Here is a 13,303-nt window from a genome sequence, read left to right on the forward strand (position 1 = left end):
GTGTAGACAGTAAAAATCATAGGCATCGACATGCAACTAGGGCATTAAAACAAATGGATGGGTGGACTGTGGGCATGTTGAGGACGGATTGAAATTTAGAAATTGCCAAACTCAGGGATGATTTTCCACACACACTACATTAAGGTTGTGGCTGCTCAAGAAAGGCATCATATCTCCTGTCATTCCATGGTTCTCTGGAGATAACATCCAACTACAGGAATATGCCTTCATGGATTCAGAAAAAAATTACCTTAAAGGAAAATAAATTAGACTGCAACTAAACTATAACCAAGCCACAGTGCATATAAATTCCTGAAAGGAAGAAAGTGATAAGCCCTGCCTTTCTCTGCCTAAGAGAGTCAACACCCAACCTCTCTGGGAAAATGATATCAGCGTCAATCTCTGCATGATTATTAAACATTGACATATAATAAAAATATGACCCATGGGAAATATCAGGGAATGTGATGATCAATAGAAAAAAGAAACAAGACCAACTGATACAGGTTGATGTTGGGACTGAAGTTAGAAGAAAAACAATGAAGAATAATTGCCATAAGAATCTGTAGCAAGTTGAATTCTGTACCCCTGGAAAAAAAAATTTCTTAATCAACCCATTCCTAGGAGTGTGAACCTATTGTAAATAGTACTTTTGAATGTTATTTTTGGTTATCACCCAACTTGATATTCAGCCTTAATCTTACTAGTGGAGAATTTATGAAGAGAAATTCACGTGGAGGACCAGAAGCTTAACATTATTAGAACACAAAAGAGAAAAGAGACCTCATCATATGACAGGAAAGCCAAGGAACCCCAACGTTAATGGCAATCCAGGATCACAACACTACAGTTTTTGAGGAGAAAGCAAGGCTTCTAGCCTATGAAACCATGACCCAATAAATGTTTGTTGTTAAGCCAACACACTGAACGCTATTTGACCTAGCAGCCTAGAAATTACATTATGTACACAAAATTGAACAAATACAATATGTGAAAAGGCGTACAACAGTGCAAGGTTTAGTAAACTATATTCTGTAGATAACTCAATGAGCGAGGCTAAAAGACATTATACTTAGAAGCCAAGATTATTGAACCTGAATATCCGTATTAAATATTCAAACAAGGTCACATTAATAAAGGATGGTGAATGAGGGCCTTGACTAATCCTTCAACACACTAATTATAAACTTCACCTCATTTTCCCAAATGAGAAACAAGGAAAATTATCAATTACAAATGAATATAAGAAACAGGCCTTCTTCAGCCTGGTAGTAGAGAGAGATCCACCATTTTCCTTCACAGCCTTCTGCACACGTGTGTAAGAGAAGCTGGAAGTTACTCCCAGGGCGTGACTTAAGGATTCATGAGTTTTGTTTCTGGGAAACATGCACTAAATCTGATTCCCATGCCTTCTTTTTGCTTTCTCAGCTTTCCCAGTGTTTTGCCTGTGCTTAACAGGGACAGTTCTTTGTGGTTACATGAATTAGTTCAAATATTTAAGGCATTCTAGAAATTGGGACACTTCCCACATCTTAAATGTACTTCCACATCTATCCGTGTTTGTTCTAATCTGTCTTATTGAAAACAGTGCTTCTGCAACAAATGATACAAGGCCAGATTCTGGACTCTAACAAATTTTCTACCCAATATATGCATAATTCTCAAGGGCTGAAATATTTTAAATATTTTATTCTTTCGTGATTTTTGATGTCAATATTGAATAGCAGTTGAAACAGAATTTATGTACAGACTTCTAATGTATGATTATTCATGTATGTTTTCATCCTTGATATGCACACACATGTAATACTAAAATAAGAGTAACATTGTTTTCTATTATATATGATTCAGTTTAATTACAGAATTATTTTCTGACTTACCCAGATATTTGTTTAGAGCTTCATAAAAATCTAGGATTGGCCCAAATAATTAGTTTTCAGCAACTACCTCTGTTGCTTCCATATACGCAAATACCATCCTATAGAGCTGAATGTCACCATACTCTTACAATATTCTTCACTCAATACTCACAGGTCACTTCACAAGCCTAAATTGTTTTCTACACATTTTCAATCATAAGCCTATTTCAAAATTCTGGGATTCTTTGCTGAATTGGTTACCTACCTAAAGTGTATTACTTTACAGTCTGAGTTTTCTGATGTAAAATCCAGCTGAGAGCTTGCCTATTTTACTTTCAAGATGGCTGATTTCTCAGTGGAAGAATATTAATGCTACTAGGAAATGAGTGCTCACTGAAATTTTTCCTTTATTTACAACTCAATGTCATAAATAATTATTTATTTAAATAACAATGTGGCTTCCCATATGCCCCACAAATGTTTCCGTACAAGTGATTTCTCATGATTTTCCATGAATAATGTCAAAGCAAGAATTATCTGGCACTCCCCCATGGGTTTCATCCATCTAATAAAGACTTCTAAGGTTTATTTTTTGTTTTAGTTGTTATTGACTCATTGAATTTTGTTTTCCACACCAAGTTTTGTGTTTGGCTAAATGGAGAAACACACTTAGTGTTCCTCTCATTGTGATCATTCATATCAGCTAAAGGATAATATAAATTAAGGCATTCTCACACTGATTACAGACACTGAATTTCTTTCACATCATGTCTTTGGTTTCTCTTTAACATAGAGCAGATGAAAACTCTTCTTTATTACCTTGTATTAGTTCACTCATTTTCTGTATCATCAAACATCAACAGAAGGTTTTGCAATAGAGATGACATTCTTATGAATTCTTTTCAGTATGAATTCTCTTAGATTAACTGAATAGAAAGCATGACAAAAAACTCTTCCGTGCTTATCCATTAGTGTTTGTTCAGTGAGTTCCATAGTGTTAAAGGAAGAGGTAGCTGCAACCTCTTCTACATACAGAGCACTTTTACTGGGTGCCATCATGTCATCTAAAGTCAGAACCTTGCCAGACAATTTTCCCACATACATGTCTTTTAGAGGGTTTCCCTGCAATTTGAATTCTTGTGTTGCCTAAGTTTACAAAAATAAATTTAAGGTTTCCCTATTAATACCAAGATACCTGTAAGGTTTCTCTCAAGTGTGAGTCCTCTCATGTAGTCTAAGGCTGGACAGAGTAAAAGTTTTCCCACATAAACTACATTCACGTAGTTTCTCCTCATTGTGAATTCTCTCATGTTTTCTAAGGTCAGAACAATTGGTGAAGGCTTTCCCACACAGACGACATTCATAGGGTTTCTCTCCAGTGTGTGTTCTCTCATGGAGTCTAAGATGAGAACAAGAACTGAAGGCCTTCCCACATAGATGACATTCATAGGGTTTCTCTCCAGTATGTGTCCTGACATGTAGTTTAAGACCACTACAAGTAGTGAAAGTTTTCCCACATATATGACATTGATAGGGTTTCTCTCCAGTATGGGTCCTCTCATGTAATCTAAGGCCAGTACCACTGGTGAAGGCTTTCCCACATAAAGAGCATTCATATGGTTTCTCTCCATTGTGAGTTCTCTCATGTTGTCTAAGGGATGAACACTGAGTGAAGGCTTTCCCACATCGGTGACATTCATAGGGTTTCTCTCCAGTGTGAGTTCTCTCATGGATTCTAAGATGAGAAGATGTATTGAAGGCTTTCCCACATACACGGCATTCATACGGTTTCTCACCAGTGTGAATTCTCTCATGTGACTTAAGGGTAGAATCACTAGTGTAGGCTTTGCCACAAAGAAGACATTGATATGGTTTCTCTCCAGTGTGAATTCTCTCATGTCGTCTAAGGTAAAAATGATGAGTGAAGGTTTTCCCACATCGAGGACATTCAAACGGTTTCTTCTTTTCAGTGTGATTTATGTCATGTGCTCTAAGGTGAGAACGTTTACCGAAGGCCTTCCCACATAGATGAGGTTCATAAAGTTTCTCTCCACTATGGGATGTCTTATGTTGTGTAAGGGCAGAGGAATTGGTGAAAGCATTGCCACATAGATGACATTTGTAGAGTTTCTCTCCAGTGTCAGATCCATGGCATTGTCTAAGGCCAAGTGTTTGAATAAAGGCTCTACCATTTACATGATATCCACATGATTTACTCCTACTGTGTACTTCCTTACATTGAGTAAAAGATGACTGATCACTGAGGGCTTTTCCACACAGTTTATGCAAACAGGGTTTCCTTCCCTTCTGAGTTAACAGATGTTGAGAAACTGTGGCTCTGTCTTTGAATTCTTCTTGCAAATTGTTACATTTAAAGGGATTCCTTGGAATGTGAGATATCTGCATTTGGAAAATAAATGAGAGATATAAATGTTTTATCCATTTACACTCATTTAACCCTTTCCGTACATCAGATTTCTCAAATAATCATTCAGTGATCACCTCCAATTAAAATCCTCCCCATGTTAGCTACATACACATATCATTCTCCCAAATACAGAGAATTTCTCTTTTGTAGCATCACAACTGCAGAGTTACCTGAAGAATTCTGAAGACTGCATGATGTCTCAAAGATTATATATATGAACCATTTTTATGCAATTATCTTTTTATAAAAACTCAAGTTATGGTTCAGTGTTCAAGATAATTTTTCTCTAAATTCCAACTATCCAGACTCTGTGCTGAATTAACCTTTAATACTAAATTCAATTACTTAGGTTGTGCTGAATTACAAATTTATTCCATTCCCAGTTATCAACTTGGATGATGAAAATTTACACCCATGAAGCTTACCAATGGCATGATCATAGATGCATCTTTCCTGCAGATATTTTGTAAGATTATCATTTCTTGACTTTTAAGGCCACTTTCCCTGCCTGAGATAACAGAAAAAAAACAGTAAGACATTTCGGTCGCAATAACAGAAGGAAAATGTTGAAAAAACCGAAATGCCCCTGTGAGTATCTGTGCTGGTTTGGATGTATTATGTCATCCAAAATGACATGTTCTCTGATGCATTCTTGTGAGGGCAGATGTATTCGTGTTGATTATGTTGGCACCCTTTGATTGTTTCCATAGAGACATGACTCAATCAACTACAGGCAAGACCTTTGATTGGATAATTTCCATGGAGGTGTTATTCCACCCATTCAGGGTGGGTCTTAATTGAATCATTGGAGCCCTATAAAAGTGATCACAGACAGAAGGAGCTGCTGCAGCCAAGAAAGACACTTTGAAGAATGCAGAGCAGCTGAGAGTGGGGCTGGAACACAACCTGGGATCAGCAGATGATAGCCATGTGCCTTCCCAGCTTACAGGTTTTCCTGGATGCCATTGGCCTTCCTTCAGTGAAGGTACCCTATAATTGATGCCTTACCTGGGACACTTAGTGGCCTTAAGACCATAAGTTTGTAACCAAATAAAACCCCTTTAAAAAAAACCAATCCATTCCTCGTGTTTTGCAAAACAGTAGCATTAGCAAACCAGAACAGTATCTTTCAAATACTGACCCTAAGCAAAGAACAAATATAAAATTAAGGAATACTTTAGGCAGTAGAAGACAAAAGCAGAAAGGATTTTCAGTGTTGAAATATGAGAAAAATAAAAAGAAGACAGTGTGTTGGAGTTAAAGAGAAGGAAAACATTCAAAGAGGAGGACCAGAACAAGAGCCATCATGTGAAAGCTTAACTCCATTAGTACATGAATATACATTTCCCTAAAGCCAAATACAAATACAGATTGGTGTCTGCAAGAATGACCTCAGATGAGGAAAATATCCCCAATACCCTCACCTACATTTCTGAAAATATAACTCACTTAAGGAATTCTGCAATAGATACTTCCCAAAACTAACTAACGGGTTTCTCCTTATACTCAAGTACAGGGTCCTAGAGCTCACCTGAACTCTGGTATTGGAGTAATCCTATTCTTTCTCTCCCAACTTCTTTTCCTTGCTCCAAATGGAAAGGTACATCTGATTTGCATACCTGAACTCCTGTTTGGAGGAAAAAGATAAATGGATTTTTGAGTTCTGTACAGGTAACAGTGAATGATACTCAAGTCTAGGGCAGGCAACCAAAGAAGAATAAGGAAAACACTGAGGTTCAGTCAAGGGAACTGTACCTCGAATACAGAATCATGACAATCCCTCACCATCAAAGAGCCAACCCTTCACCTTGTGTCCCGATACAGAGAGACCTCTGGTTGTCCCATGCTCAAATTAAAAGAGAAACTGGGGAATTCTCCGTATTTCCAAACACAGATATATTTTTTATCTCCACACTGGTTTTTTATTTTCAAAAAGACTCCAACAAACATAATCTCCAACAGAACTATATAAATTGCATGTGGAAAAGAGTATGCTTCCTGTGTTTATTCCTGGGGCATGAAGCCTCAGCAACAGTCCCTTAAGCAGAGTAATTGTTGGGAAAATATTTAATCCACTTATTTATGGCTTCAAAAGTATTTATTGAGTTCCTAGCACTGTTCTGAATGTTGGAAATGGAGTATCAACAAAGACATGAAATTGTAGTTAAAAAGATCACATTCCAATGGGGTGAAAAACTAGATATAAGAAATAAATAAGGGAATAAATTGTCTTAGGCAGCTGTTCATTCTATAAAAAATATTAAAAGTAAAAGTAAAATGCATAAAAATATAATAAAGAATATAAAACAACATAGAAAAGCTGTTCTAAACATTTCTAGAAAAGATGAAAGATGATAAAGAAATAGATGATAAATGGATATATAGATCAATTTTGAGAGACTCACCCACTGAAACCAGATGACTGATGATCTCTTCCATCACATCTCTAAACAGCTTTCTCTGGGATGTGTCCAGGAGAGCCCACTCTTCTTGGGGGAATTCTATAGCTACATCTTTAAAAGCCACTGCCTCCTATAACATAAGAGACATTTGAGTTCAGACAAGGCCACCCCTACCAATGTCCACAGAAGAATGTTCAGGATGATAGCACTGAGAAAGCATAGACTATGCATATAGAAAGTTCAAACTATACTCTGGGTTTCTGTCAAATCATTCTCAGTGCAGAACTGCCAAAAAATTCCATTATAAAGGAATACCACATGAATTATGTTGTGGTACAAGCTGGAAAATTCCTAGTAACTGGTAATCAAGACTTCCAGATGGAGATTATACAACGTGCACTTTCAGAATTCATAAAATAAAAACTATTCTCCACTGATTTTATTTAAATATACAGAATCTAAACAAGGTAATCAATATCCATGACACGCCACTTTTAAACCATGAGTGCAGTTAGATTATTCTCGTGGATGATATAAGTTTCCTCTCATCTATGAAATTGTTTTAAAATACATTAGGAGTTTTGAAAGATCCAATGTACTTAAGTGCAAAGTACTTCCTATGTAAACATAATTCACTGGTATATTACTTACTAAAGTGGCAGAGAACCTAGCAACAAAAAAGCAGTATTCTGTACAAACAGTTTTAAGAAACAACTTGGGATTGTAAGATATTGTCCCACTCAAATCTAAATAACTCAGGTGATCACCATAACATATAAGTATAGATGGCTTCCAGTGCACATCATGGACCCCTGAGACCGCTCTACAGAAAAATGGTCCTAGACCATTACGGTGATATGAGATCTTCCATTTTGAACTTTGGTACCTCCAAACATAAGTTTTCATTGTCTCTCTTTATATTTAACCTATCTTCTCAAGAGTAAAATAAATCTCTACATTTGTTCTGGTCTAGCCAATGCTTCAAAAATTTCACAGGGACATAAATTTTAATCTACTTACTATCATACTCTTGAATGCATAACCAAAACTGAAGAAACATAATTTCCTATTCATTGCTTCTATTTACAGAATGTGAATAAAGTGATATATGGAATTGGAAGTTAGGCAATTGGGGAAAATTGGGTAGGTAGAATTGTACTCATCTTTTTTAAGTGTTTCAAAATGTGTAAATACATTCTATCAAAACCTGAAGAAATTTAAAACCAGGGAAAATTTAAAAACAATTACTTTCTTACCTAACCCTCATTTATACACTCTCAACAATGCACAGCCCACCACCCTAGCGCTGGTAATAAAGGATTGATTAAACTCACCTGATGAAACATCAGCCTCCCTACTGATTGTAACCTTCCGATCTTAAACATCTCTTTCATTTATTTTTATAACATGCCTAAGCCATTAGACACACAGACATTATCAATTGAGTGCATTATTTCCCCAATAAGGCCATGGATTAAGTGAAAAACAGAAAACCTCTCATATCTGTTCAGTGAGCAAACAACCTTAGTGGAGCCTGAAACAACTTAGTGTAATGCTGGAAAGTTGATGAATGCTGAACCTTCTATGACCATCCCAGAGGCAGAGATAAACTTAAATGGAGATCAGAGCCTTGAATAGCTCCTGAAATCCTTTGTAATACCCAAGCCAATTGGAAGAACCTAACCATTGCTGGCAATACAGTTGTAACTTCAATTAAGAAACAATTCAGTACTTACCACTGGTTGCACTGTTAATAGCTCACTGACAACTGTCTTCCTCTGCATTTCCATTACAACCAGAAAGGGAGTAGTCAAGTAAACTGAGAATGGAGAAAGAAGCCATGAGACTCCAGTCTTGTGCACAATTTCCAGACCCACATGTTATACATCCTAAGCCATCACCTGGGAGTAACTCCATCCAATCTAAAGGAACATGCAGTATGCTCCAATAGAAATAAGGAGAGGACCCTTCCCTTCCAGGGTCAAAAGAAGGTCTTTCCACTCTGCCTAATAAAGAAGATGTGAATAATTTCATTATACAGATAAGAATGTTTTACTTTTTTAATTAGAAAAATTTTAGATTTTCAGTAAATCATGAAGCAAGTACAGTTTCTATATACCACCCCTTTACATGAAAAATTGTCCCAATTGTTTCTCTATTATTAACACATATCACAATGTGGTACTTTAGTTAAAATTAACAAAATTTTAATATTAACAGTAATCCAATATTTACTTTAGGGTTCACTCTATTGAACAGTTCTATTTTTTTCAGTTTTTATTCTGGTAAAATACATAAAATTGTGTAATATCCCATTTTAAACTGTTCCAGTTTGTTAGAGCTGCCATTATGCAAAATACTAGAAATGGATTGGCTTTTACAAAGGGGATTTATTAGGTTACAAATTTACAGGTCTAATGCCATAAAGGTGTCCCTATGAAGGCATCAAGATGATACTTTCACTGAAGAATAGCCAACTGTGTCTGGAAAACATCTGTCAGCTGGGAAGGCACCTGGCCAGCATCTGCTGGTCCTCTGCTCCCAGGTTGTGTTTCAAAATCATTTTCTCCAAAATGTCTCTGGGCTTCTGTCTTCACTCCTCTCTCTCAGCTCCTATGTGTCCTTGCTTCTTTCTCCCAAGGCATTTCTCTCAAAGCATCTTGGGGTCCTCTCTTACCTTCTCCAGGGCAAACTCTGGGTTTCATCTCTTAGCTTAGCACCTCTAAGCGTCTCCAAGCATCAATCTCTGTACTGGCTCCTGAGCACTCTTAAGTACTCCAGTGAACCAATCAAGACCATTCAGGGTGGGATCCACACCTCCATGGAAATAACCCAGTCAAAAGTGTCACTCACAGTTGAGGGAGTCACATCTCCATGGAAATATTCAATCAAAATATTCCACCAAACAAGATTGGGTTAGGAGATCCTGGCCCTTCTGGTGTCCATAACAATTTCAAACCAGCATAACCTCCTTCAAATATACAATTCAGTGATTCTACTTATATTCACAGTGCTGTGCTACCATTGCAAACATCCATTACCAAAATTTTGCATCATCCCCAAAAGAAACTCTTAGCATTAACTTACCATTTCCTACTCCTTACCTGGACCCAGTAACCTAAATTCTAGTTTCTGAATCTATGCATTTTGCATATCCTAGTGAATTCACATGTGAGCTCATACAATACTTATCATTTTCTATCTAACTTATTTCACTAAACATGCTATTTTCCAGGTTCATACATGTTACAGCATATATCAGAACTTAATTCTTATGACAGAACAATATTCCATTTTATGTATATACATTTTGTTTATCCATCAATCTGTCGATGGGCACAGGTTGCTTCCATCTTTTGGCTATTTTGTAGAACACTGCTATGAATATTGGTGTGCAAATATCTGTTTGAGTCCTTGCTTTCAATTCTGTTGGATATATACATGGGAGTAGAATTTCTGGGTCATATGGCAATTTTACACTTGGCATTCTGAGGAACCACCACACTGTTTTCCAAAGTGACTGCATCATTTTATATTCCCATTGACAATGAATGAGTTTTCATAGTTTTCTACATGCTATATTCTGTTTTATTTTATAAAGAAGTTCTTGCAGTTTGAGTCATGTCTTCTACAAAAGGCTTACTCAGGTCCCAATGCCTGCTCCTGTTGTTCTCAACTGATTTGTGATGAGGCTCTCTAAAGATATTTATAATTGAGTTGTGCCCAAACTGAATGACAGCAGGCCTTAGTCCAGTATGGCTGAAGCCCATGTAAGCCAAGGAAATTGGACACAGAGGAGGAAGCCACTTGGAGGAAGCCATGAAGAGCAACAAGAAGGTGGAAGACAATGGAGCACAGAAGAGAAGGAAGAACATTCTGCTCTGTGAATTCCCATGTGATGGAAATACACAGGAACACCAAGGGGTTAGAGAAGAAATCACAAGAGAAATTAAGAAAAAACCTTGAGGTAAATGAAAATGAAAGCACAGTATACCAAAATCTATGGAATGCTGGAAAGACAGTGCTTAGAGGGAAATTTATACTGATAAATGATTACATAAAACAAGAAGAAACATCCTAAATCAAAGACTTAAACTCACAACTGCATGAATTAGAAAAAGAGTAAACTAAACACAAAGAGAATAGAAGGAAGGAAATAAAGATTAGAGTGCAGATAAATGAAATGGAGAATTAAACATGAGTTAATGAAACCAAAGTTTGGTTCACTGAAAAGATCGATTAAGATCTATAAATTAACAAGCCTGTTGTTAGACTGACATAAAAAATAAAGGGCGGTGAGAGGCGGGGCAAGATGGCAGACTGGTGAGCTGTATGTTTTAGTTACTCCTCCAGGAAAGTAGGTAAAAAGCCAGGAACTGCGTGGACTGGACACCACAGAGCAATCTGTCTTTGGGCATACTTCATACAACAGTCATGAAAACGTGGAACTGCTGAGATCAGCGAAATCTGTAAGTTTTTGCGGCCAGGGGACCCGCGCCCCTCCCTGCCAGGCTCAGTCCCGGGGGAGGAGGGGCTGTCAGCTCCAGGAAGGAGAAGGGAGAATTGCAGTGGCTGCTCTTATCGGAAACTCATTCTACTGATTCAAACTCCAACCATAGATAGACTGAGACCAGACACCAGAGACTCTGAGAGCAGCCAGCCCAGCAGAGAGGAGACAGGCATAGAAAAAAAACAACACGAAAAACTCCAAAATAAAAGCAGAGGATTTTTGGAGTTCTGGTGAACACAGAAAGGGGAAGGGCGGAGATCAGGCCTTGAGGCGCATATGCAAATCCCGAAGCAAGGCTGATCTCTCTGCCCTGTGCACTTTTCCTTAATGGCCCTGGTTGCTTTGTCTATTAGCATTTCAATAACCCATTAGATCTCTGAGGAGGGCCGTTTTTTTTTTTTTTTTTTTTTAAATCCTTTTTGCTTTTTCTAAAACAATTACTCTAAGAAGCTCAATACAGAAAGCTTCAAAGAATTGAAATTTGGGCACGTCAAGTCAAGAGCAGAACTAAGAGAGCTCTGAGACAAAAGGCAATAATCCAGTGGCTGAGAAAATTCACTAAACAACACAACTTCCCAAGAAAAGGGGGGTGTCCGCTCACAGCCACCATCCTGGTGGACAGGAAACACTCCTGCCCATCGCCAGCCCCATAGCCCAGAGCTGCCCCAGACAACCCAGTGTGACGGAAGTGCTTCAAATAACAGGCACACACCACAAAACTGGGCGTGGACATTAGCCTTCCCTGCAACCTCAGCTGAATGTCCCAGAGCTGGGAAGGGGGAGTAGTGTGAATTAACAGAGCCCCATTCAGCCATCATTTGAGCAGACTGGGAGCATCCCAACACAGCCCAGCAACCCAGAACTGCCCTGGGGGGATGGCACTCACCTGTGACATAGCACAGTCATCCCTCAACAGAGGACCCGGGGTGCACAGCCTGGAAGAGGGGCCCACTTGCAAGTCTCAGGAGCCATACGCCAATACCAAAGACTTGTGGGTCAGTGGCAGAGACAAACTGTGGCAGGACTGAACTGAAGGATTAGACTATTGCAGTAGCTTTAAAACTCTAGGATCATCAGGGAGATTTGATTGTTAGGGCCACTCCCCCTCCCCGACTGCCCAGAAACACGCCCCACATACAGGGCAGGCAACACCAACTACACACACAAGCTTGGGACACCAATTGGGCCCCACAAGACTCACTCCCCCACTCACCAAAAAGGCTAAGCAGGGGAGATCTGGCTTGTGGAGAACAGGTGGCTCGTGGACGCCACCTGCTGGTTAGTTAGAGAAAGTGTACTCCACGAAGCTGTAGATCTGATAAATTAGAGATAAGGACTTCAACTGGTCTACAAACCCTAAAAGAACCCTATCAAGGTCAGCAAATGCCACGAGGCCAAAAACAACAGAAAATTATAAAGCATATGAAAAACCAGACGATATGGATAACCCAAGCCCAAGCACCCAAATCAAAAGACCAGAAGAGACACACCTACAGCAGCTACTCAAAGAACTAAAGATGAACAATGAGACCATAGTACGGGATATGAAGGAAATCAAGAAGACCCTAGAAGAGCATAAAGAAGACATTGCAAGACTAAATAAAAAAATGGATGATCTTATGGAAATTAAAGAAACTGTTGACCAAATTAAAAAGATTCTGGACACTCATAGTACAAGACTAGAGGAAGTTGAACAACGAATCAGTGACCTGGAAGATGACAGAATGGAAAATGAAAGCATAAAAGAATGGGGAAAAAAATTGAAAAACTCGAAATGGACCTCAGGGATATGATAGATAATATGAAACGTCCGAATATAAGACTCATTGGTGTCCCAGAAGGGGAAGAAAAGGGTAAAGGTCTAGGAAGAGTATTCAAAGAAATTGTTGGGGAAAACTTCCCAAATCTTCTAAACAACATAAATACACAAATCATAAATGCTCAGCGAACTCCAAATAGAATAAATCCAAAAAAACCCACTCCGAGACATATACTGATCACACTGTCAAACATAGAAGAGAAGGAGCAAGTTCTGAAAGCAGCAAGAGAAAAGCAATTCACCACATACAAAGGAAACAGCATAAGACTAAGTAGTGACTACTCA

General features: G+C 38.3%; 1 protein-coding gene across 1 annotated transcript; it reads right to left on the bottom strand.

The window, feature by feature from the left end:
- Positions 1-2,242: 2,242 nt before the first annotated feature.
- LOC119524648 (zinc finger protein 596-like) lies at positions 2,243-8,799 on the bottom strand. The gene is made up of 6 exons (XM_037823346.1): positions 8,591-8,799; positions 8,426-8,508; positions 6,693-6,819; positions 5,819-5,914; positions 4,713-4,795; positions 2,243-4,259 (listed from the first exon to the last, which is right to left on the bottom strand). The coding sequence occupies exons 1-6, from the start codon at positions 8,721-8,723 to the stop codon at positions 3,069-3,071; spliced, it is 1,713 nt and encodes a 570-aa protein (XP_037679274.1). The 5' UTR covers positions 8,724-8,799; the 3' UTR covers positions 2,243-3,068.
- Between the last annotated feature and the right edge of the window lie 4,504 nt (positions 8,800-13,303).

The sequence above is a fragment of the Choloepus didactylus genome (assembly GCF_015220235.1).
Source record: "Choloepus didactylus isolate mChoDid1 chromosome 11 unlocalized genomic scaffold, mChoDid1.pri SUPER_11_unloc3, whole genome shotgun sequence".
Taxonomy (NCBI): Eukaryota; Metazoa; Chordata; class Mammalia; order Pilosa; family Megalonychidae; genus Choloepus; species Choloepus didactylus.

What these genes read in the sequence shown, in the direction of transcription:
- LOC119524648 (XM_037823346.1), bottom strand. Translation starts at nt 8,723, where the DNA reads ATGAAATTATTCACATCTTCTTTATTAGGCAGAGTGGAAAGACCTTCT. An exon ending in TTGGATGGAGTTACTCCCAG is followed by an intron (nt 8,509 to 8,590) that starts GTGATGGCTTAG and finishes CTCCATTCTCAG; the next exon opens with TTTACTTGACTACTCCCTTT. An exon ending in CATCTATGATCATGCCATTG is followed by an intron (nt 4,260 to 4,712) that starts GTAAGCTTCATG and finishes TTCCAAATGCAG; the next exon opens with ATATCTCACATTCCAAGGAA.